Source organism: Streptopelia decaocto (assembly GCF_964273445.1).
Source record: "Streptopelia decaocto genome assembly, chromosome: 3".
NCBI lineage: Eukaryota > Metazoa > Chordata > Aves > Columbiformes > Columbidae > Streptopelia > Streptopelia decaocto.
In genome coordinates this window covers 90695224-90717950 of record NC_138656.1, presented here as the reverse complement: position 1 = coordinate 90717950, position 22727 = coordinate 90695224, and the positions used below count along the sequence as shown (strand labels likewise).

General features: G+C 37.0%; 1 protein-coding gene across 1 annotated transcript in view; it reads right to left on the bottom strand.

Moving 5' to 3' along the window:
* Nucleotides 1–22727, bottom strand: part of LMBRD1 (LMBR1 domain containing 1) — a 76429-nt gene that overhangs the window by 41165 nt on the left and 12537 nt on the right. Inside the window, exons 4-7 of the mRNA XM_082048606.1 lie at nucleotides 13804–13901; nucleotides 12767–12834; nucleotides 7293–7381; nucleotides 5478–5551 (exon numbers count right to left, since the gene is read on the bottom strand). Of these exons, the coding sequence (XP_081904732.1) occupies nucleotides 5478–5551; nucleotides 7293–7381; nucleotides 12767–12834; nucleotides 13804–13901 (329 nt within the window). The remainder of the gene's footprint in view (nucleotides 1–5477; nucleotides 5552–7292; nucleotides 7382–12766; nucleotides 12835–13803; nucleotides 13902–22727) is intronic.

Below are 22727 nucleotides of genomic sequence, written 5' to 3'. Positions count from 1 at the left end.
AAAATAAGTCGACTGCAAGAAAAGTAAATCATACTCTGGACAAAAACTAGGTGTGAAAAAGCCATTAATTTGTCAGTAGACAAACTGAGCTTTGTAACACCTCTTTCAGGAAAAAGGATCAGTACACTTTCATAAGAAATCAATGCTTATCAAACATTTTGGAAAAATTACAGAGCCAATTATAATAATCCTTCAAGGACATGCTAAATGAGATGCACGAGATGACTCAAAAATTAATCTGCCTATCATTGTGTAAGTAATACATTATTCTGCCTTGAATTCAAATAGCCATCTGGAGCTGACAACAACTATTGTATTAATACCTAAGGCAATGAAAAAACATTTCAATGCAAAACACATTAATGAAAGAATAGATGCAAACTACATCATCTCTGAAACTGTTTCAAACAAAGCCATGCAGCCTTCATTTATCCTTTTCTTGTTATATTCTATATTTATAGACACAGAAAGCTGTCAGTATAAATCATCAAGGTCACAGATTTGCAGAGCCACCCCTGAGAACCAGTTGTTCATATTTCTTGCAAAATAACTTTAAATATCAAGTACTATACTTCAGTATTATACATTACATAATGCCAAAAGAACCCAAACCAGACTGTGTTATTAAAGCTTGAAAGCAGAAAAGCTACTAATTCCAGATTACATTGAAAACCAAACCATACCAAAAAGTAAGTTTAAACGTTACTCATTTAAACATTGCATGTACTTGAGAAAAATGACAATGTTTATGCTCTTGTCAGTAATATTAATTTATCATGAGCATTTGTAGACTCCATCTACATTTTTGATAAAACCACTATTTTCCCTTAAAAAGTTAAAAATTTAGAATACACATCCTCCCTAGTTGCATCTTTGTCCCCCCTCCCAGGTCTTTCAAAGTGGCAAATAATGTAGAGAAAATACTATTCTTCAGTGTATTCAGCAAGCAAATGCAATTTGAGTTGAGGTTCAGTATTATATTCTAGAAGGCCATGCTAGTAAGGATCAGCTCAGTCACAAGAAAACAGTGACTGCAGCTTCCATGGCTAAAAAAATATCTTTACACCTGTTCACAGAAGCATGCAAGTTTGCTTCTTGTACAACCGAGTTTTTACAGCTACAAAGTGATGAAAAAAGTAATTTGTATCACTTAGATTAAAAGGTTTTTTTTCCTCCCCTCCCATAACAGGCATATTCTCCACGCCACTCACACAGGCAACTTCTGAAAATTGCCACCTATCAAGCCATTTAAAAGTTATTACTACCATCTGACAGGTTAGTCTTGCAAGAGTTAGTAGATTATTAAAAACAGAACTACCCACATTTCTGAAGATATTGCACGCTGGTTTTCAAAGTGCTCGCTGCAGTTTTTTGAACAATAGTTGTATTGAAGTGAATAAATAATAGTAAGAATCTCTAATAAATAACTTTCTCAGAAAATAACAGCTGTGATAGAACAAAAAGTTGTTCATTGTGAGTTAAATTAGGCACTAACAGTAAAAGCAGTATTGCAGAATTGATTTAATCCAATAAAGAATCAATCTTATTGTCAATCACTGTCCCCTCAAGCTTTTCATAGGCTAGAACCAAGCTTAGAAAGGACATCTCATGTCATTAGGTACAACACAGTAAGTGCCACCCATCAGTACCACTGCTAAATCCTGCAGGCAAAACCCCTGAGGTTGGAGGAGATCTCTGGAGATCACCTGGTCCAACATTTGCTGAAGCAGGGTCACCTAGAGCTGCTTACCCCGGGCAGTGTCCATATGGTTTCTTGAATATCTCAAAGGAGGGAGACTCCACAATCTCTCTGAAAAACCTGTGCCAGTGACTGGTCACCCTCGCAGCGTAAAAGTTTCCTGAGGTGAACATCTGACGGGTGGCTGTCAAGAGGATGGGACCAGACTCTTTCCAGTGGTGCCCATGGATGAGGGGCAACTGGCACAGACTGACACATAGGAGGTCCCATCTGAATATGAGGAGAAACTTCACTTTGAGGGCGCCAGAGCCCTCAGGCTGCACAGAGAGGTTGTAGAAGCTCCTTCTCTGGAAACATTCAAGACCCACTGGGACACATTCCTGTGCCATCTGCTCTAGATGAACCTGCTTTAGCAGGTAGATTGGACTAGAAGATCCCGAGAGGTCCTTTCGAACCCCTACCATTCTGTGATTCTGTGAAAAATCTGAGATCTTGTCTATCCAGAGACAAGGGTACTCAGATACCACACAGTGTCTACATCTATTATGTCTACCCTTTTCTCTACCATCTGCTAAGCATTTGTGGAAATGATTTTTTTTCTTTAAGATACAAGACTTAACACAGCAAAAAAATCCACAATACAAAGAAGTTACCAAGAGAAAAACCAGTTACTCCTTCCAGAATCATGCTTCTTGTTCTCCCAAGTGGAGGGAGTAGAATGATACAGACTGGTAGAGACACAGACGCTATACTCTGGGCCAACCTCTCCCTGAAGTTTAGGGAAGTCTGACAACCCAGCAACTGTTGGCTGCTGAAGAAACTTTTGCTTTAAGTCTTACTACTGGGAAAAGCCCAGCACACAAACTGGAAGACAGACACAAGGCAACCTCATGCTGTCAAGGTCACACTCACATTCACTCTTCAGACCATGAGAGCATCACTGCTCATGCAGTCATGCTGCTACAGGTGGAAGTTGCTTTACATATGGAAGTCTGCCCATCACTGGCAGTGGGAACAGTGTAATGAAAACACTAGAGCATTAAAAAAATCCATTCCTGCTCCAGCTTCGAGAGCACATTCTAATAAGTGGTTTTCACGGTCCATGACATATTTGTACCTCAATGACAAAACCCACTCATATCCAAGGTAGACAACAGCCACCTCCTGTGTGAGATCATCCTTAAAACTTCTGTGAAAAAGCTCCTTCATTTCTCCTACTCTGCCTTAACACCTACTGTAAAAACGGAAATGATAGTTTCAGAATGATGCAATACAGCAGTTAAAAACAAAGTAAACAGTAATTCCATGCTCCAGACATCTGCATGGACAGCTTGCTTAAAGTTTTCAAAGCAACAATTTAGTCTAAAATCTTCATAATTTAGTCAATTCAGAGAAGACTATTTTAGTCCTCATACTTGATGTTTCACCTCATTTACCACACAGTATTTGTACAAGTCCTAAATACAGTAAGACTAAGGCAACAACATTGAGCACAGATGAGAAACCACACAGACAACACAGCACACTGAACTATTGAACATTAAATGGAAGTCACATATTTCCAGATTCAGCTAGTTTTGAGGACAGAAGTTTAATACTGTAGGCACAGATTGCCTACAATGAATCTGTGCTCAAAAACAGAGAAGTAACAGCAGAAGTAGGAAGTAATAGTAATAAATTAAAGACTTTGAAATGTTACTTCTTTAAATATTGCATTATTTTGCACAAATTTATTGCTGACTGAATAATGTTGCATTTTACATGCACAGATGTTTACTAACAGTTCTAAAAACCATACTTATGTAGCTGTTTGTAAAAAAAACACTGATATTTGCCCGGCTAATGAGTCTGTTCTTAATGTTAGTCTTATGGAGGTTAAAAAACACTACATGTGCTCCCCAGTAATGTAACTGAACAAGAGATTAATCACTCCTTCCATAATTAAGGGAAACCAATTTAAAACCTGACATGTTATTACAAGATAAGTGAAGGTATGGATCTTTTTTGACCAGCGCATGATCTAGATGGCAGCAATATAGCTTGAACAATTTAGTGACCCATGCCAGTCAGAAAAAGCTTAAAGTAATAAAATTTATGATTTGGGTCCAGTTAAAGCACTTAGTCATTGAAGCTGAGAGCAATTTAGCTCACCTGAGATACACACTAGCTGATCTGCCAAATTGCTCTTCTACCTACTGCACAGAGCCTGATGACCACCAAGCTGTTAGTGTTCTGACACATCTGAGAACCTGTATGGAATTGCCTCCTATAACGCTGCTGCAATTTACACCAGTTCAAGTCACTCGTTTAAAGAGACAGAAAATCATTAGCTATGCTTGTTAATCAATTTATATTTAAGAGTCTGAAAGTAGTATTTAACAGGTACCTTACCTTACACAGTCATGAATAAAATACATCCTTGTTCTACAGTAATTTTACCTATTTATGCTTTGCCTGACAAGTTACCACAAGCCATCTTGTTGGCTAGCAATGCTTCAAAAATAACTTACTGCATGAGCTATTCTTACAGAGTCACTTGGAACTCACTAGCAAAGCTACATGAGAACAACTTCACTATATTAGAGCCAGGCTGCAATGGAAGAGAAGGTTATTTTAGCAAGGACATAAAGATTAAAACCTATCAGGTAAACACTGACTCCTCAGAAGTTTCAAAGCTTTGCCTGCAGTTATCTTAAGACTCCTCTTTATTGAAAAATTTTACCTTGATTACAAGTTAATACCTGTAGCATTACAAACAGGCTGATAATTCAGCACCTGAAGAAACAGATTGGAAAAGCAAGTGACCACATGAACATCAAATGTTGGCCAAAGCTAATAAATTTAAATGGTTTCTTTCCTTTGCACATTAAAGCACAACAGTTGAACTAACAGTCTTAATTATGTGATTTACAATCAATTACAGAATGAACATCCCTGAATCCTTCTAAGCTATAGAAACAACTGCAGTGGTTCAGTTGCATACCTAGAACTAAGAATATTCCTGAGGCTTTAGAAAACAAGGCTCTAAATAGTTTCAAACTATATTTGCCGTTAAATTTTTAGTTATTCTTGATGGAAGGCACACATCACAGAAGATGCTGCAAATTCTTCATACCTAAAACTGAATCCTGGTGTGCATGGATATTTACCCTTAAGCAAATTCTAGAAATACAGAACTGCGAAGCAATGCTCTGTTAAAGACATTTTTTCATTTATTGAATGAAAGCCTTTTACAAAAAGACACAGTTATGATCAAGAACATTTTGCATACTTCTTTACAAATCAAGTTATTCTGCCAGACTTTTCTTTGTAAAGCTCTCTAAAGATAAAAACACCAATGTAAAAGAGCTGTAGGAAAGCTTATATTCAGTATGGTAGACTGACCAGACCAAGCCTAGGTTATGCCATAGTTAAATAAATTAAAAAGCAATATTTTTCTCCATGTAGCAGTGGAGAACTAGAGATGTAGACTTAAAAACAGGAGCTGGTGAACAAGCTACAAGCCATGAGGAATACGGTGACCTCCCCTTGCAAAAACACATTGAAATTAAGTCTGATCTGTGCTCAAGTACCAAAAAAAGCAGTTCTTAAATTTGCAGTAAAAGTTATTTCTTCCATTCCAAAAACTCAGAAGTAGTGTTTCAAACCATGAAAAACCAGAGCTAGAAGACACTGTTGAAGGTACTTAGTATGATGACAGTTTTCCATACAGCTGTAGTCTGTGATAACTGCAAATGTCATAAATGTAAAGAGCTGGAACATTGCCATAACAACTTACTGTGTAAGTGATAGCTGCCAACATTCCAATCACAGTCAAGGAACTAATGGAAAATGAAAGAGCAGTCAAGCCATCTGAAAAAAAAAAAATGCTTATTGAAAATTCCTACAGTAGAGGTATAAGAAAATTTCTTCCTGAACTGGCTTCTGAAGGACAGTTATGTTCATAAGACTGAGGAAAAAATTGAGACATAGTTCCCAGCCATAACAACTCAGATGAAAAATTTACCTAGCATAGCTTTCTGTTATAATAGATCCTCCTCCAATACTGCAAGAAGCAGGACAGCTCTCTCTCCTTTGTTACAAGTTCACAGATGTTGCATTCAGTTAAATGGCTGAACAGACACTAATGAACTTGCTCCCTTAGCTGTCTAATGCCTCTTCAAGACTTATTTCTGGCCTCCAGAGTGCTGTGGTAACTTTTCATCCAGTCATAATAACTGAGATACAGTTTGTTTTCCCCCATGTCCACCCCCCCCAGATAATCACAATTTTAGAGGGCAATAACATTTATTCCTACTCACACAGATTAGCCAATTTCTGTGCTTTTTTTCCCCTTAACATAGCATCAAGCATTGACAAACTGAGAAATCTTGTTATAGTTATCCCCTATGAGAAGCTGCATCTTTGGTCTGACCAAGCCTACTGGCCTCCTTTCAGAAATACCAAAAAGTAACAGAATAGCACAACCAAATTCAACTTCACACAAATATTTCCTTTGTTATTTTTGTTAGATAATACCAAATAACTTCCCCAAAGTTAATAGCAAAATGTTCATAAGTTTCAAATAGTACAGCTATATTTAAAATTGAAAAAACAAACAAAAAAACCAACCCAACAAGCAGCACTATTCCCCTTTAAGTACTTGTGAAAATTTTACCTATGTTCTGAAGTTTTTTGGGGAAAAAAACCCACACATAAGTTCCACTCTTTGTAACATACCGCACAATGTACTTAAACACTGTATTTGATGATCCTTCTGTATACGTATTTGAAACCAGCATTTAATACCCATTTTAAAAGTTTGAACTATGTTCAATGGAACATTAAGAACTAACTGGCTGAAAAATTGATAATTATATACCAGAAGTATATTACCAGACTCTGCCTCAGTGGATGAGTCCGCATTCCTTTTATAATCCCACTACAAACTGAATGGACATAAAACAAACATCCAAAATAAAGATAACTATTTCTTGGGTTCACTGCCTGGGTTCTTTATAGCCCTAGTATAGATAAGTATAACAAATGCAAACAAAATTTTAGAAAAGATCAATACTAGGAGAAGGAAAGGGAAAAAAAAAAAAACAAACATACCATCCACAGGATTTTCCTGTCTAAATAGACAAAGATACTTATAAATAGTCTGATTCTTACAGTGAACAGCATTATCACAATTAGATAAGCACTCAAACCTTCATATGACAAGATACACACTCACCATGCTGAAGATGACTGACTTTTGGATATCCAAGTAACATTTCAAAGCTGTGTTAAATGAAAACTTCATTGAATGAAGTACCTTCCCCTCCCCATGATTAATACCATAGTGCACAACATTGGAATCCTTGCTGTTAAATTGGGACTGTACCAAAAGCAGACACTGCCAGTGTCTCCTCTCTGTACTTTAAAGATAGTTCTGACTGCTTTTTTCTAAACAGAAAGAGAAGAATCTTATTGCAAAGATTGTGTATAGGTGAATAGTTAGAGTTAAATTAGAAAACTGTCACCAAGACAGTTTTCTTGTTCAACAACCAGTATGCCAAAATAAGTTAGTAGCAACTTAGGCAAAGCTCAGAACAAATCTCAGACTTACGACTACTTCCAAATTCTTCAAACAGGAGCTTGACTTTCTCCCACTCTGTGGAATTCTTCTTGTTGGGAATATCCAAAGGAACAAAAGCACTGTAAGAAAGTGAAAAAGTTCTCACCCTAATTAGTCAAAAATCAAAACAATTCTACTTTCAATTTAAGAAAACAGAAACCATTTATTCCTGAAGAAAAATTATATGACATTAGGTTTAAAAAATTCTGAAGGTAACATTTTGGTTTTTTCAGATTCCCCTCAAATGCCATATTTAGATCAGCAGAATACATGTACGACTGTGTGCAGTAAGGTCTGAAGTCAATGAAAAAGTGATTTTCTATTTACCATTCCTAACAAAGGTAAGGACTCCACTCAACCATCATTAAAAGATATATTAATTTGATTTACTATCCTGGTTTGACTCATGTGCAGAGGAACAAAGACTAAGCAGTGAGACAAATTCTTATAAATCCACACTTGTGCAAGTTAGAATAAAATTATTAATGATTCCCACATCAAACACTCAAACAGCATGTGTTTGTGTTCCATTATCACATTTAAACACACCTGCTGCATTCCATTCTTGTTCTGCAGTTGCCCCAGAGAACTGAACTGCAGAGAAATTAAATATTTTGAACCTTCCAATAGGCAGAGACCAGCAAAGAGTACTCAGAAGAATGTCAGGTAGACCAGACCCCTAGCTGAAAGCTTCCTGCTGTCAGTCTCCCCATCTGAAGTACAACAGCAAAAGTAACACTGCAGCATCTCCATAGACAAAACAGATTGTTTTGTAACAGCTGGAAAAACAGTACCTCCATGCCAATCTGAAACCACAGCTTCCAGACATAAATCAGAATGCCTGTAAGTTACATGGAAGTCAGATTTGGAGGGAAACTTTTCAGGTAAAGAATGCAAGAACCCAACCCCAAGTCCATAAAGAGCACTCACAAGTATCTTTTGGACTTTAGTTAAAAAAAGTACATAATTTGATTCCTGCTTCAAGTCCCAATACACAAGTGAATAACAAACATGCATTTTCGAGGACTATGCCTCAAAATTCAAGTACGAAACACAAGCAGGCGTTTCAAAGGTTAGTGCATAACTGTGCTCAGTTATAATCATCACATCAAAACCAAACTGCTACTCTGCAAACAAATCTAAAACTTCAAAAATTAAATTCTCAACTTTCAAAAAGTGTTTGCTCTTTAGCTTCTTGACAGTGGAAGAGGTAGACTGAGGCTATCAGTTACTTAAGTTGATGCATGCTTATTGACTTTAGATTTTGTTCTTGTATCTGCCTCTAGTAGTAATTCTTTCTGTAAGATAGCATCCAGGCAAAAATCAAGACACAGGTACTACAAAAGCAGGCAAAATTTCTGAGGTTAGGCAAAATTTCTACTTGCAAGAGATAGCAACACAAATAGCTACAGGTTTCTTTACTAAAAAGGGTTAAAACAGGAGACTCTGGTTAAACTAAGTGAGCTCAAGTCCTTTTATTTTACTACCAGTATGAATTTGCTATCTGTGGACTACATGCAAGGAACAAATGAGATGGAACATCTTAGGGTATTTATAACTTGCTTGCCTTTTTTTCACCCCTCCAAGAGCAGTAAGTTTATTTTTTTTTTCCTGAAGCTACCTACAAGCAGCATGTCAAAGGACAATCAGAGCAGAAGCCATAGTAGCCACTATGGACATTCTTCAACTAGTACTCAGCTAAATCTTGACTGAAGGAAATAGACTTTTGATTCTGCTCCTGTTCCATGCACCAAGGGCCTCAGAAAGAAATGCAGGAATGATAAATTCACACACTTTAGTCTCAAGCAAGCAAGAATCTTATTTCTCCTCCTGAACAGGGTCCCTCAACTAGTAGCAAAATGGCCAGAAGGCTAACAAGCCCTCTCAAACAGACTTTTGGCCCCTAGCTTAACAGGCCACCATTAAAACAAGGCAGTTAGCATGCCTAGCCATCTGCAGACCTGAAGCCAGTCCATGCTCCCAAAGGATCTTTAAAACACTGCTCAACCATTGCACCAACGCAGCACACGCTTCAGGCTTGTTCTTCATACATGCTAAGCTAAGCAAGAAGATATTTGACAAAAGTCCTGGCAATGATGCTATGTTGACTAAGTGGTCAACACAGCCCAAGAGCCATAGTAGCTATGAACAGAATGAGAAGTTTCCATGCTAAATAACTCCATTCACTTGTCATCATCATGATGCAAAACAAGTCAGTCCATTAACAGCAAGTGAACAGAGTACAAGCTAGTGGAGGGGTTTACAGGTGCAGCCAAGAATTCAGTCAATGCAAATTGAGCAGCTCAGATGAGATGTGATTGCTTACACTTGGGAGTTCTGGACATAAATGAAATTATTAACTGCACTAATCTTAAGAACACAAGCAAAACAGTTCCACTGTTTAAAACACACCCTGGGAATATTATGATTAAGATCTAGATCAATATTTCATCTGCAGAAAAAGGAAAGTAAGTGCAAGACAAGCAGTTTAAAACTATTAACTTCTGGCAAGGCTAATAACACACAGGTGTAGATGGGTCAAGTTTGATCCTTTTATCAAAGAGTGCCATTAACTATCATCCTTAGGAAAATAATTTCTAACACACTACATTTAAACTAATTTCCTTAAAGGGAATTCTGCTATAATATAATTTGCATAATTACTTATAGATTAATCAGACATTCATAGATTTTTTAAAAGTTAATGGTTCTAGAAAATTTAAGGTAACCATTTTCATCCCAAACACTGACAATCAGGGAAACATTCCTTTTGGAACCAAACACTCCTTAGCCTCAAGAGCAAATATTTTAGTTCAAATCAGACTGCTGTATAATGCTGCCTTTATGTAGATTGTACTATCGCAAGACCCTTGGCTCCAGAACGTGACATTTAGAGTAAATAAACTATATTCAAGCAGAGTAGATAATTTCTAAGAAGCTAAAGGCATTACAAGTAAATACTAGTTCCGAGTATCCCAGTATAAATTTGTCCTATAGTTTGCTTTTAATGATACTTTGCAGAGCAGTTTAGTCCTACTACAGACATGCACATTTTTGCCACAATAAGAGGCTTTCCAACAGACAGCTGGAGTAAGAGGTATAAATACTATTCCTGCTAACAATTTAGACAACGGAATCCTGCTCATTGAGTTGTGTTATCAACTTAGAAAAAAAGCTCCAAAATCATCTGGCACAAAACAGATACTATGTTTCCCAAAACAGTCATATAGATCTCTAATGAAGCAAGGTAAACACCTAGGTAAGAATGAATTATTCTTAGACTTCAAGATTAATCCAGCTTTTATGGCTTATTTGAGAACTGCTGACCAGGAAAGAGTAGGGACTTCTTGTGTAGACCTACTGTTAAAGGAAACAAGCTATTTATTGACCTGTTTTAATGATAGGGATTACTCACTAAATCAATCAGAACAGAAGCTGGCCTAATATGAAGCACCAGCTGTGCAAGCACAAGACAACAGATGATTTGCTAGGCACTTAACAGGAAATATTCCAACCCCTCTGCTCTTTTAACTGGTGTGCATGAGAATTCTAGTCCATTAAGCCTAACCTCCTAAAGTTTAATCCAGTACATAAAATTGCAGTCTGTTTTCATGTTGGTCTGATCCTGACCAACCCTAAGAAAATTTCCTGCAGCCACCAGGTATAGGCAGCACTGCAAGATGGGTCTTCACTCACATTCAGCTGAGCCTCTATGTAGAAGCTTCAGCTACACCATTCTTATCTCTTTCCTATCACACTGGGACTTCAGAGGCTGCTCTTTGGCCCTTTATGTGCAGACAGTCAACTAAGACATAATTTCTTCATAAGAAGAATGTACATAAACAGAGATACCCACTATTTTATATATATATATGATTACACTAGATCCAAAGTTAACATATTTCTTCAGCACAATCACCTAATCTGCTTCCCAGAATTATCTACTGGGTCTTGTAGTTTCTCTTGAAGTAAACAAATATATTGTTCTGCAGCAGCATCTTCAGTACCAAGGGTGCTTTTTCATTTTGAGAGCGTTAGGATAATGTTACTATTTAATCATTACCATCTGAAAAGAAAGCAAGCAGCCTCATACATATAACAGCAGCAAAATTGTTCTAATTAGAACCCAGAAATACTAAAACGTCCATCAGTATCTAAAGGAGTCCCTGCCTCCCCACAGCAGATACTCCTGCTGTTTAGATCAGTGGGTTTCAAGTCTGTACCTGTAGGGAAGGTCTGTTCAATAACTAATTTAATCCCAGGCTGAACACCACAGCTGTCTGGCTTGCAAGTCAATCTCATCATAGAAACCACCAGAATTTACAAGCTGTGAAGACTTTGAAGAACAAGCCTAAGAGCACAGAGAACAATGAGGAAATCAAGAACCAAGTTCCATCTTACTGGAAGAAAGGAACAAACACGCTTATAGCTACTGAGGATTCAGGCGACACCTGCTAGAGATACTGCAAAATCTTCTAAACTGGATATATTATACGGTCCATATATATATGCCTATGATGTGATGTGAGCCAACAGTCAGAAATAGTTTTTGTAAGGGTTTTAGTAGTATTTCTAAACCATGATTACACTAACTCAAACTCTTTCAGTCTCCCATAATAGCAAATATGTTACTTTTAATTGAAATTACCAAAACAATACTCCAATAAGGTGCTATACAATTAGAAACATTAATTTCACTCTAGCTTCTACTTCATATTCCAGTACATCAATACAGATCGTTTTCACATACATTTCATAAATTTTACCAACTTTATTGCTGCAGTCAAAATGCTAAAAAGGTTGTGACACAGCATCCATTAAAGACATTAAATATTGGTGTGCATAGCATGCTTAACAATGATCTTAAACTGAATTTGTAATATTGCCTGGAGTTTCAGAATGACAGTTCTTGCTGCAAACAAGTTAGCCACTTCACTAATGTCTGCCTTTCAAACAAACACTGGAAACCTCTATTATATAACGCACAACTATGTCAAGTATAACTCTACACTATACTTATGTGCATCACAGAACACTTCCCTTTAAGAAAGTACTAAGCACATAACACCAATTTATATTCCTAAAAGCTGTTCTGGGATGTCCATGAAAGCATTTGATAGAGACAGAAAACAAGATGAGCACATATATTTTACTCCCTACTGTACAACCCCCAACAGTTGTAATTGTCATAGCTATCATGTCCTTGATGGACATTCATACTGCACAAACATGCAGAACTCAGCAGCAGAAGTACTGCACAATTAACAAAAACATTTTAGCTTCCAGTTAAACTCTTACTTCTCAGGTATCTAATTCTCAGGATATTTAAGCCCTATTAGAGGTTTAGCTAGATATTTTTTTATCCAGATAGAGTGCAACATAATCTACCTTTTCTATCTTGCACACAAAGTTCTCTTTGGGGTTATATTTAGTATATCCTGTTAATGTTCGATACAAATACTTACCCAATTAAAAGGAGGACTGCACAAATTGTGATGAATCCCAGAGTGTATTTGAATGCGGTTTTCACCTGCTATATATCAAAGAGAAAGTTAATATATAAATATAAAATAACTCCAAAGGGGTTTGTCCAACAAGATATGACAAAGCATACAGGTGTTCTACAAAGGGAACTTCACCAAAAACATGAGTAGTTTTAGATACGAGTCAGAAGTATACATGCTTGAAGAGCCTTATAGCTTGAAAACTATAAACAATTACATTGAATTAGGCTTCCATCATAAACTATGCACGTCAAGAGCTGTGGCCAGAAGCCAGGGTATATTCGTTCAGTGCAAATACGCTCAAAGTAAATTCTTTATATTACAGCCATAATAAGTTGTTTTTTCTCATGTTAAGATTACAGCTGCATAGAGGGGGAAATGATAATAATCAACAACTAAAAGGTTCTTTAAGAAAAATATTTTCATTTGAAAAGTTAGCACCTTACTGGCATGCATTTATTGTTCTCCCTGGAATGTCATACATGGCAAAAATCTTCAGTACATTACAAACCTACTCAAGTGTTAGCTTCAGGTAAATTACTGCTGCCTACTTCAAGAAAACATGAAAATGCTACAAGAAGAAAGGTACCCGCATTTAGTGTCTACCTCAAAAATCAGTACAAACTTTCTGTCTCCTACTTTAAAGCTTGTTCATATATGGTTTCTATTCTACAGAAAATGTGAGAAGTTTTAACTTCTTGTATATGAAATGAGGCCCAAAAGAATTTGTAGGAAGCTTAAAGCACTCATGGCAATACAGATGTTAATTATTTATCTCACTAAAGTTTCAGTTCATGTGAGACCACAGTGCTTAAAGTAGACTATGTTAGACTAAGCATTATTAAGAGCTGCCTCAGTACTTTAAAGGAACTGTAGTAACAGACTTGAAAATGCTATTAACATTGTAGTATTCAAGTTACACAATAACTCTCACTTTCACTTTTGCCTGTATTCATTTGTCTTTTTTCTGCTTAGTGCATTTGCTAGAGTGAACTTACTGAGCATGTGTTGCCATCATCTTCTTCCTTCTCCTCATAATAGAAATAGACAAAGGGAATCCACAGAAAGACACAGAACAGTATGATGGAGTACAAAGCTAAGAGAAATAATACAATTAAGTGAAGAGAAAGTTATATCGGCACTTCATTTACTGCACAGTACTTGAAACATTTCCTCTCATGCTAGCTCTCAGTAATTTCAAGCATTGAAAAGTTAATAAAATTTACTAGCTAGCATATAAACTATTACTGTTTTATAAACTCCAAAGGACTTACAGAACTAACCCTTTCAGACTACACATTTCAGATCCACCTACAATTCAGCAAAAATTAAAAGACTAAAAGTAATCATCTGCATGCAGGTGATACATATGACTTGCACATTGGGGAGGAGGCAGCATAGCGGATAGCGAATAAAAGCAAGCTACGCCACCTAATAACAGAAGTTGTTCATAGAAAAGGCATATACAACAATATAACAAAATGAAAGCTATTTAAAGCACTGGACTCCATTTCAGGGGATGTTCTATTATGAATGTAAGTACATTATCAAGGGAAGGCATGGTTCAGCTATTCATGACCTCAACTCACAAAACAGAACAAGTCATAGCACTATGGTATCATCATCATCACTTTTTAAAGGGAGCACTAACTCGAGATTGTAACAGATATATATTCAAGTAGCCCCAAAATCAAAACAGTCATACTGTCATATTACTTTGATGCACAGAGTATCTTCAGAGATTGTAAATCAGCTAATTTAAAATAGGTGAAGTGTTAAACTAACACATAAGTCTTCACAAACAGTAACTGGCAACCTTGAAGACATTAAGAAAGACATTAAAATAGTCAGTTGGACTGATGAGCCAGTGATATGAAGGCGGGAGACCAATTACAGATCAAAAATTTCAAGTTTAAACCTTCATCTCTGTATTGCTTGTTACATACTTTCTAGGACACCATTAATTAGCAAAATCCTTCAATACTTCCAAATATCTCATACTATGAACATTTCAGAAGTTTGTCAGGAAACCAAAATATGTAAGCAGTAAGTTAGTTTTTGAACCCCACAAGAAAAAGATCCTAGAATAGTCAACCAAGCCCTCAAACGGTACCACACAACCAAGACTGCTTGTGCAAGCATGAAATCACCCCTTCAAGCAGGTAAGTAAAGATACCTAGGACCACACAAATCCTGTGATTTTTGGCCAATTTTAATCTTTACCTCATTTTGCATAACTAGTTACTGCCTTCCCACCACTAACCAATCATCCCTAAGTTAAGTTTGTGGCCTCTTATCTTGCCTACTGCACTCCTTACAGTAACCATGTGCTTCAAAGAAATCCACTCCAGCATTTTTACTGAAGGTGGTGCAAAAGCCAAATAAAGTATCAACAACTAGAACCTAAATAGGAATGAGAAATTATTTCTGAACAGAATTTATTATTTGGAAAAATATTTCAAGATGTTAGAGGTATCTAGTGTTTGGAGTGCTAGAGTTACTACGGCAGAAACAGAACAAGTTCTTGGTTAGTTCACAAACTTTCTCACATTTGCCAAGAGCATAAAATTCAGGGCCCTAAGACACCTTAAAACTTCAAGTTCTGAAGCATAACATTTCTTGACCTTCTAGATCAATACTTGAACTGCTTCTATATTGCAAATACCTTCAGAAATCAAGCATCTCTGATCAAAATATCTGCTTATTTTAGGCTGGTCCTAGGTCTACACTGCAGTGTGCCAGTAAGTTATTATAGGTAAGTTACATACATCATTAATCAAAGATCAGAATCAACAGCCCATAGAGGTCACTGTGAGCACAGAAAACATCCTCACTTCCCAGTTTTACTCTACTGACTTCAGCATACATTATTCATATAAGGTACATCCATAGCTCATTAGATAAAGGGACTGATCCAAGTTTCTTCCAAGGAGATAAAGGAATAGATACTCAAATTCAAGAGAATATCTATGAACTGTGTGAAATAAGACTACCATTTACCACTACACCAATCCCACACTGGTACTACCTAAATGCTGTTGCTACAGTAACTTAATTCACATTTAAGAGAACAGCTCATGCTTCTGACAGTAAACTTTGTTCTTTGCATTTAAGCCAGTGATGTTCAGTTACTGAATACATACCTAATCTATATCTTGAGTTTGTTTCACATAGTATGTTTTATCATATAGTAAAACAATAAGTCCTTTTCTTTCTGAAAACTGTTTCCTGACACCTCCCTGTAATTCTTCATACTAATGTCCAGTTTTCCAAGTTTCTCTGATCTGCTACTGTATATTAACAGAGGACTGCTCTCAATGGCTGCTGACAATCATATATTGAGAATACTATACTTATCAACTGCACTTTGTTTAATTGTTGTACTTAATTGGATTAAGGTTGTTGAATTGATGTATAATTTGTCCAGCCTTCACCAGGCTTTGAAAAAGCCATTCATAGCACAAGTATCTAAACAATACACAATAAGTCAAACAAGCAAAGTTTTCAACTCTGTTAAAGAAACACTACCACTGTTTTCACATACTACTATTAACATAACTGTATTCAGCTTTTAAAGGACTATCACAAGTGTTTGGCAACTGACTTGTCAAAAAACTTTGGAATGCATCTTATCTTTTAAGTCATCTATTACAAGCTTCCAGTGGTGCATTTCTACCAGTGAATCTTTTGAACCTTTACAGTAAAGCTTAAGTCAGAAGCAATTCTAAAAAAAAAAAAAAAAACACAAACAACAAAAAACACACCTCTACAGTAGCTGTAACCATTCAATACCATGACCATGTGAACACCTGGAACAGTTTGTGTGCCAAATAAGTTGCTGAATTTGTATTTTTACAAATCGGATCTGACTGCCACAGTAAAGGGAGCCAGAAAAATTACTATATTAGATTCCCAAACCCACCATTTCAGTAATAAATTGCAATATGCAAAGAGTTCATGGAAAACATAATCAAAGACACATCAAAATAAGGTATTTTCATTCAGTAAGAATTAACTTCTGTTGAGCTAGGCATTGTTACCAACAGTTCTATTCCAATTTATTTGAACTCGTTTCCTTTTCCGCATCCAATGGCCCACAAGATAATGTTTAGGATATTCTTCGCATTCTGGAGTATTTAAATCAAGTTTAGATGCAAGTCTAAGCAGCTCTAAATAGAGTATTGCATAAAACTCGCCACATCCTCCTTAAGTTTCATAGCTTTCATGTTAACATCTATGAGCTTCTCTTCACAGTGTAAACAAAGCAAATGGCCATTCAGATTAGCCATACCAAATGTGCTAATGACTATACTTTCCATGAAGTCATAGTTAACCCAATCCCCAAGTTCTTGCCAGTGTTCTCCAACCACCAAGTTCTAGGCAGGAATTTATTAAATTGATAAAAAACCCACACAAAACAAAAACCAAACCTGGTTTAATGACGTCATGTCATCAGGAAAACAATAGGGAAGAGTTTAGCCTAGATTTTTTGCAGCCCAATGTAGTAGAGTGTTGAATCATCTGGAAACTGGAGTAAAGCAGGGCATGATGAAGGACTGAACCTTTTAAAGATCCCACTTTTACGTCTTAAGGCCCTCTTACTTCAAGCCAGCTCCTTAGTAACTTGAAGCTAAATATTATCCACCTCCTTTTGTATACATTTCCACAACTATCAAACCAAAATGCTTCAACTCACTGAAAGCTTACTTGGTAGCAATTCAGTTATTTTTTTAAAAGTACCCAAATAGCCAAAAATTAACTATGATGAAAAATAAAGTAAATCAATTATTAGAAAATGCCACTGAACTTCTTGAAAACAGCAAGACATAGCTTTTGGTCTTTACTTCAAAAATCCAAGCCACATCTGACCAAAGATATACTTATTTTCAAATGAGAAACATAAGGTTAAAAGTTTAGTTTTAAGATAATACTGCTTAACTAATTAAAACTTATCTAAGAGCTGATTAGTAAGCTACAAGAAAAACCTACTACCACTACCTATGTAAGCATGTTAAGAAGACTGATTCCTGTGGTTTAGTCTCATGCCAGACGAAATTAATGCCTTTCACATAGAACTCCATCAGCTCAAGCCCTACACATTCTTTGAAAGAGACTAGTGGCTATTAAACTAGTGGAAGAATCTAATAAGGTATATTTGTGTAAGCCCTTTCTAGTAAAGCCACCTGCCATTTCAGCAATTATCAATACAAGTCTGGAAAAAAAAAACCAACCTTGTAAAAAAACAAAAACAAAAACCACAAAAATGCAGAATGCAAAAGTTGAGTGAGATCAATGGTTAAAGCAGGAGTAAGTGTAACTGTGTATTGAAGACTCATCTGATCTTGCTCAGTTATTTCTGTGGAAAAGCTTTCAATGTTCACCCTTATGTAAGAAATATAATTAGGTCAAATTTCTCTTTACCACATTTGGCTCTGTTTTTAGCTAAACTAAATCCCTCAAGCTGAAACTCAGCATGTGAAGTACACCACAGGAGTTGCTTCTAGATTAAAGTCTCCTCTACCCCAGAATCCACTCTTGACTCTTAAGGCATGGGCAAAAGCCACACTACAGAGGTAGATCATGTTTCCAAGTTAAAGATTAAATACAAAATTTTAACCTGTGGGTTCAAGCCCATGTAAGCACCGCTAAAATATTCAGACATAACTATTTCCTTCTACCTGTAAGTACCCCAGCAGCAGACCACAATACGCCACACACCAATAGCAAAAGAAAAATCAGAATCTTATTTACTTTACCACAGCAGTAAGATGCTAAAATGCCTTCCTCCATATGCCTTCCTCCACCCCAGCAGCAGACCACAAAGCACATCAACACGCCACACACCAATAGCAAAAGAAAAATCAGAATCTTATTTACTTTACCACAGCAGTAAGATGCTAAAATGCCTTCCTCCATATGCATTAAGAGAGAAGTCATATTTGATCCAAGGAGGGGTCCCACTTGCCCCCTCCACCATCCACCTGTAATACTAAAACTCTTCTTTGCAACAGCTCCAGTGTTTGCTAGACCTTGTGCTGGGTCACCTTAACTCACCACACATCTAGCAATCTTGCAGCATGGGTGGCCAATGGCACCTTAGGCTGCATTAGGAAGAATGTCACCACCACATGAAGGAAAGTAATTATTCACCTTGACTCAATGAGGTCTCACCAGCACTTGGGAGTGCTGTGTCCAGTTCTGATCTCCCCAGTACAAGGAACACACACTAGAGCAGCACAAGAACAACAACAACAAATTATGGGCTTGAACATCTAAGAGAGCTGGGACTGTCCAGCCTGAAGAAAAGGCAGCTTTGGCAAGGATCTTGTGCATGTGTATAAATACTTGCATCAGACCAAAGACTGTGGCAGACTTCTCAGTGGTGCCCAGGGAAAAGATAAAAAGGGAATGAGCACAAAGTGAAATATAGCAATTTAAATAAGAACATTTATTCTGCCTGCAGTCAGAAACTGTAACAGGCTACTCAGGTGTAGCAGGGCAGATATGTTGAACTCGTTCTCAATGTAGGAGCAGTTACATTTATACAGTCCTAAAATTACATTTGGCCCTTTGAAGGCAACCGTGAGGCTGATGTGGCCTCCGGTGAAAATGAGTTTGACACCCCTGCATAGAGTCTCCATTCTTGGAGATATTCAGAATCCAGCTGGAGACTGGCATAAATGAGCTGCTGTGAGTAGGGAGCATATTGGGCTAGATTACCTCTCAAGCACTCTTTCCAACCTCGGCACTTCTATGAGGCAAAGTAAATGCCAACCAATTTTTGGGTTAGTACACCACAAGCATCCACCAAATGCCAACAATGGCTCCAACAGGGGTGTGCAAAAAGAACATGAGCATGCTGCTGGAAACAGGACCCCTTCTAATACCAATACTACTATTTCAAGAGAGCATCCAGCTCTAATATTCAAGTGATACTTCTCACACAATTTAAGCTATTGACTACAAAAAATTGAGCCAAGTTAAATCCAGGTGAAGCTAAAGCTTCATTTCTGCCAACTGAACCATGAAAGTCAGCAGATCTGTAGAGCTATAATGGTTCTCCTTGGGGGTTCTTCAGAGAAGACCTTAGGATATGCCCAAGTAGAGATTAATACCTTAAGTCAGTTCACAAGTCTGTCAGCTGGTCACCTCTACCTCAAATGGGAAACAATCAACTTTGGTTGCAGTTTTCCACTGCACAGACATTATATGAAGCCATTAAATAGTCAATGACTTTCAATTTATGCTTTACTAAAACAGCAAATTCTCAGACAATGCTGACTTGTAACAGATGTTTTGTATTAAAAACCTTAAGCTCTAATAGCATACTCTGCATCAACTCTGGAACAGGATCTGCATACACAACAAGATTCAGTATAAGACTCATTCCAGCATTTTCCATCCGTTATGAATGCTCTGCTGGCACTTAGTTCATGACTTAGTTCACCTTAAATGCGCACTCTAAAAGTTACAGGCTTTAAATGCATTTCAAGACAAGATGTAAATAAAGTTAACCTCAAGTTGTAATATGACATGCAGCAGCACAAACTCCAACTTACTGTTGCAACAGCTCTGCTATCTGCTCTGTTGAAAAACCTTGTTAGCACAGTAATTTAACAGGATGTAACAAAGAAAAAAAGATCAAAAGCAGCTTTGCATTTGCTTTTCTCAAGCAAAACCATTCCAAAACAGACCTTCTTGTTCATCCATCAGGTGAAAGCTTAAAACTGCCTGTAAGAATTTTTTAGTCAGAATTGAAAATTAAATTTATAGCTCACATAGTTAACATAGTAAAACATCGTTCTTCCTATTATACTACAAAGGAAACTTTAAAAGATTTGGCCAAGTTCCCATCAACGAGACAGTAGACTGATCATCTGGGGTTTGAATTTTATTTTTCAGAACTTATAAAAAAGGAAGAGCAGCATCTTTCATCATCTCATACAAGTTAGTTACCCAAGGGCAAGCATCTAATTGCTTGTTATTCTGCCCACTGAAAGGGCTGTTTATTCCCTGGAAAGCTAACCTTCAAACTCAAAGCTCTTGCAGCAGCAAACAGACAGTCAACCAGGTGACAAAATATATTCCCTTCCCCCTAACTCTCATGTGACCTTGTGGCATGACAAACTGTCTCAGCTTTCATTATTGCATTTCTATGGACTTCAGCTGTAAATCATGGACTGCTCTTTGCTCTGGTTCAGAGGTCCAACTTCTATTTCAAAACATTTTTCTGGGTTGTATCAGAAGCTTGAACACCACCATTAGAAAAATGCTTAATGCTTCACTGTATAGCCAGTACAACAATGGTTCCCACCATAGAATCAAAGCAATCTTCAGCAAGAATTCCTTGGTAAGGTTTGTTTGTTTTAAAGACAGTAGTTCTTATCTCAAGTCAAAATGACTCATTTTCTGCTGTCTTGCACCACATCAATACAAAGATACCTTAACTATGAGGAAGTTAGACCTGGTATTAGTCTTCAAGTAAACTATAGCAGTCTATTATGTTCATTCTGGGGTTTTTGCAACAGCAGCTAGGAACAACAAATAGCAAAATACAGTAGGCAGAAGGGACAAAAATATCTTCAGGAACTGTGAAGATTTCAAGCAGTATTAGAGATCAATATAGTCCCTCAAATCCCTTTGAGAGACTACAGAAGGCTCAAGAATATTATATGATCAGAGGTCTCTTCGATCACACAACTTGTGTTCTTCCAGATGATATCATATACCAGTACACTGCATAACATCAATACTACTAAGATGCTTAAAACAATGCTTTGTTATATATTTCCTCACTTCTCCTGCTGAGAAGTCACAAGCTACTTCAGAAACCTTAAGATGAGCATTTATTCTCAAATATATTGTTCTCACATCTAATAAGAAAATCTCTTAAAATTATTTTTCATCCAGACTGCAATAACTTGCTTGTTTTCCCCAGTGAAAGTAAAGGAATAGAAAATGGTAGTGAATTTCAGGTCACCAGACACTTCTTTGAAGCAGGCCAGTTAAAGCAGCTCACCACAGTAAGTGTCAATACTCTAACAGACTTTCCATTTATGTTCTGGCACACTGCTTCTCTAAAAAGAAACAAAAACCCCACACTTATTAGTAGAGTTCTTCTATAGATGTAACTCCACAATGTTTGTCAAGTACAAATATGCAAGCCTTCCACAGTATTCAGCATGTCTCCTCCTAGGACTAGACCATGAAAACACGTAGCCACATAAGACCTGGACTTAATCATTTCTAGAATCCCAAGTCCTTGTCAGTGACTCTGTATGAAATACTTACAGTAAGCAGACAAAGCTCCAAGTTATATGAAGTACTATTTTGAATAAATTCTTACTCAAGAACTTCTTTAACCTAGGAACCACCATACAGTAACTATTGCTGACTTAAGAAAACACTTCTATTTAAGAAAAAAAAAAAAAGGAAAATTTGAAGGTTAGCATAGATTTTAAAGCACACCCAAAGAGATGCCCACAGAATTTAGCAGCCCTTGCCACACTATAGTTAGTAGACACTTAACACATGCAGGTCAAGAGATCTTTGTCTGCCTCAAAGGAAGACTGCCATCTACCCATGGGATCCTCTCACCATTTGCAAAACTTTAGCAAAGGACTGAACATGAAGCTGACTCCAACAGCTAGGATTTACTTCCTAGAGGAAGAGCTACAAAACAAAGCTCCAGGTTACAGACAACTGTTTCAGCCTGACTCCTTGTGGTACAAAGGAAACTGCTGTTGGACGGTTTCCACTTATAAACCTTTCTGAAAAGGGTTTTCCTTCCAAACACAACCTGACATGCTGTTTTAGAGCACCTGCCAACCACTGATCAATCTTCAATCACTCAAGTACTGGCAGACACATTCCGCTACGGTTGGTTTTATGAGAATTAACACACTAAGCCACTATAGCTTCA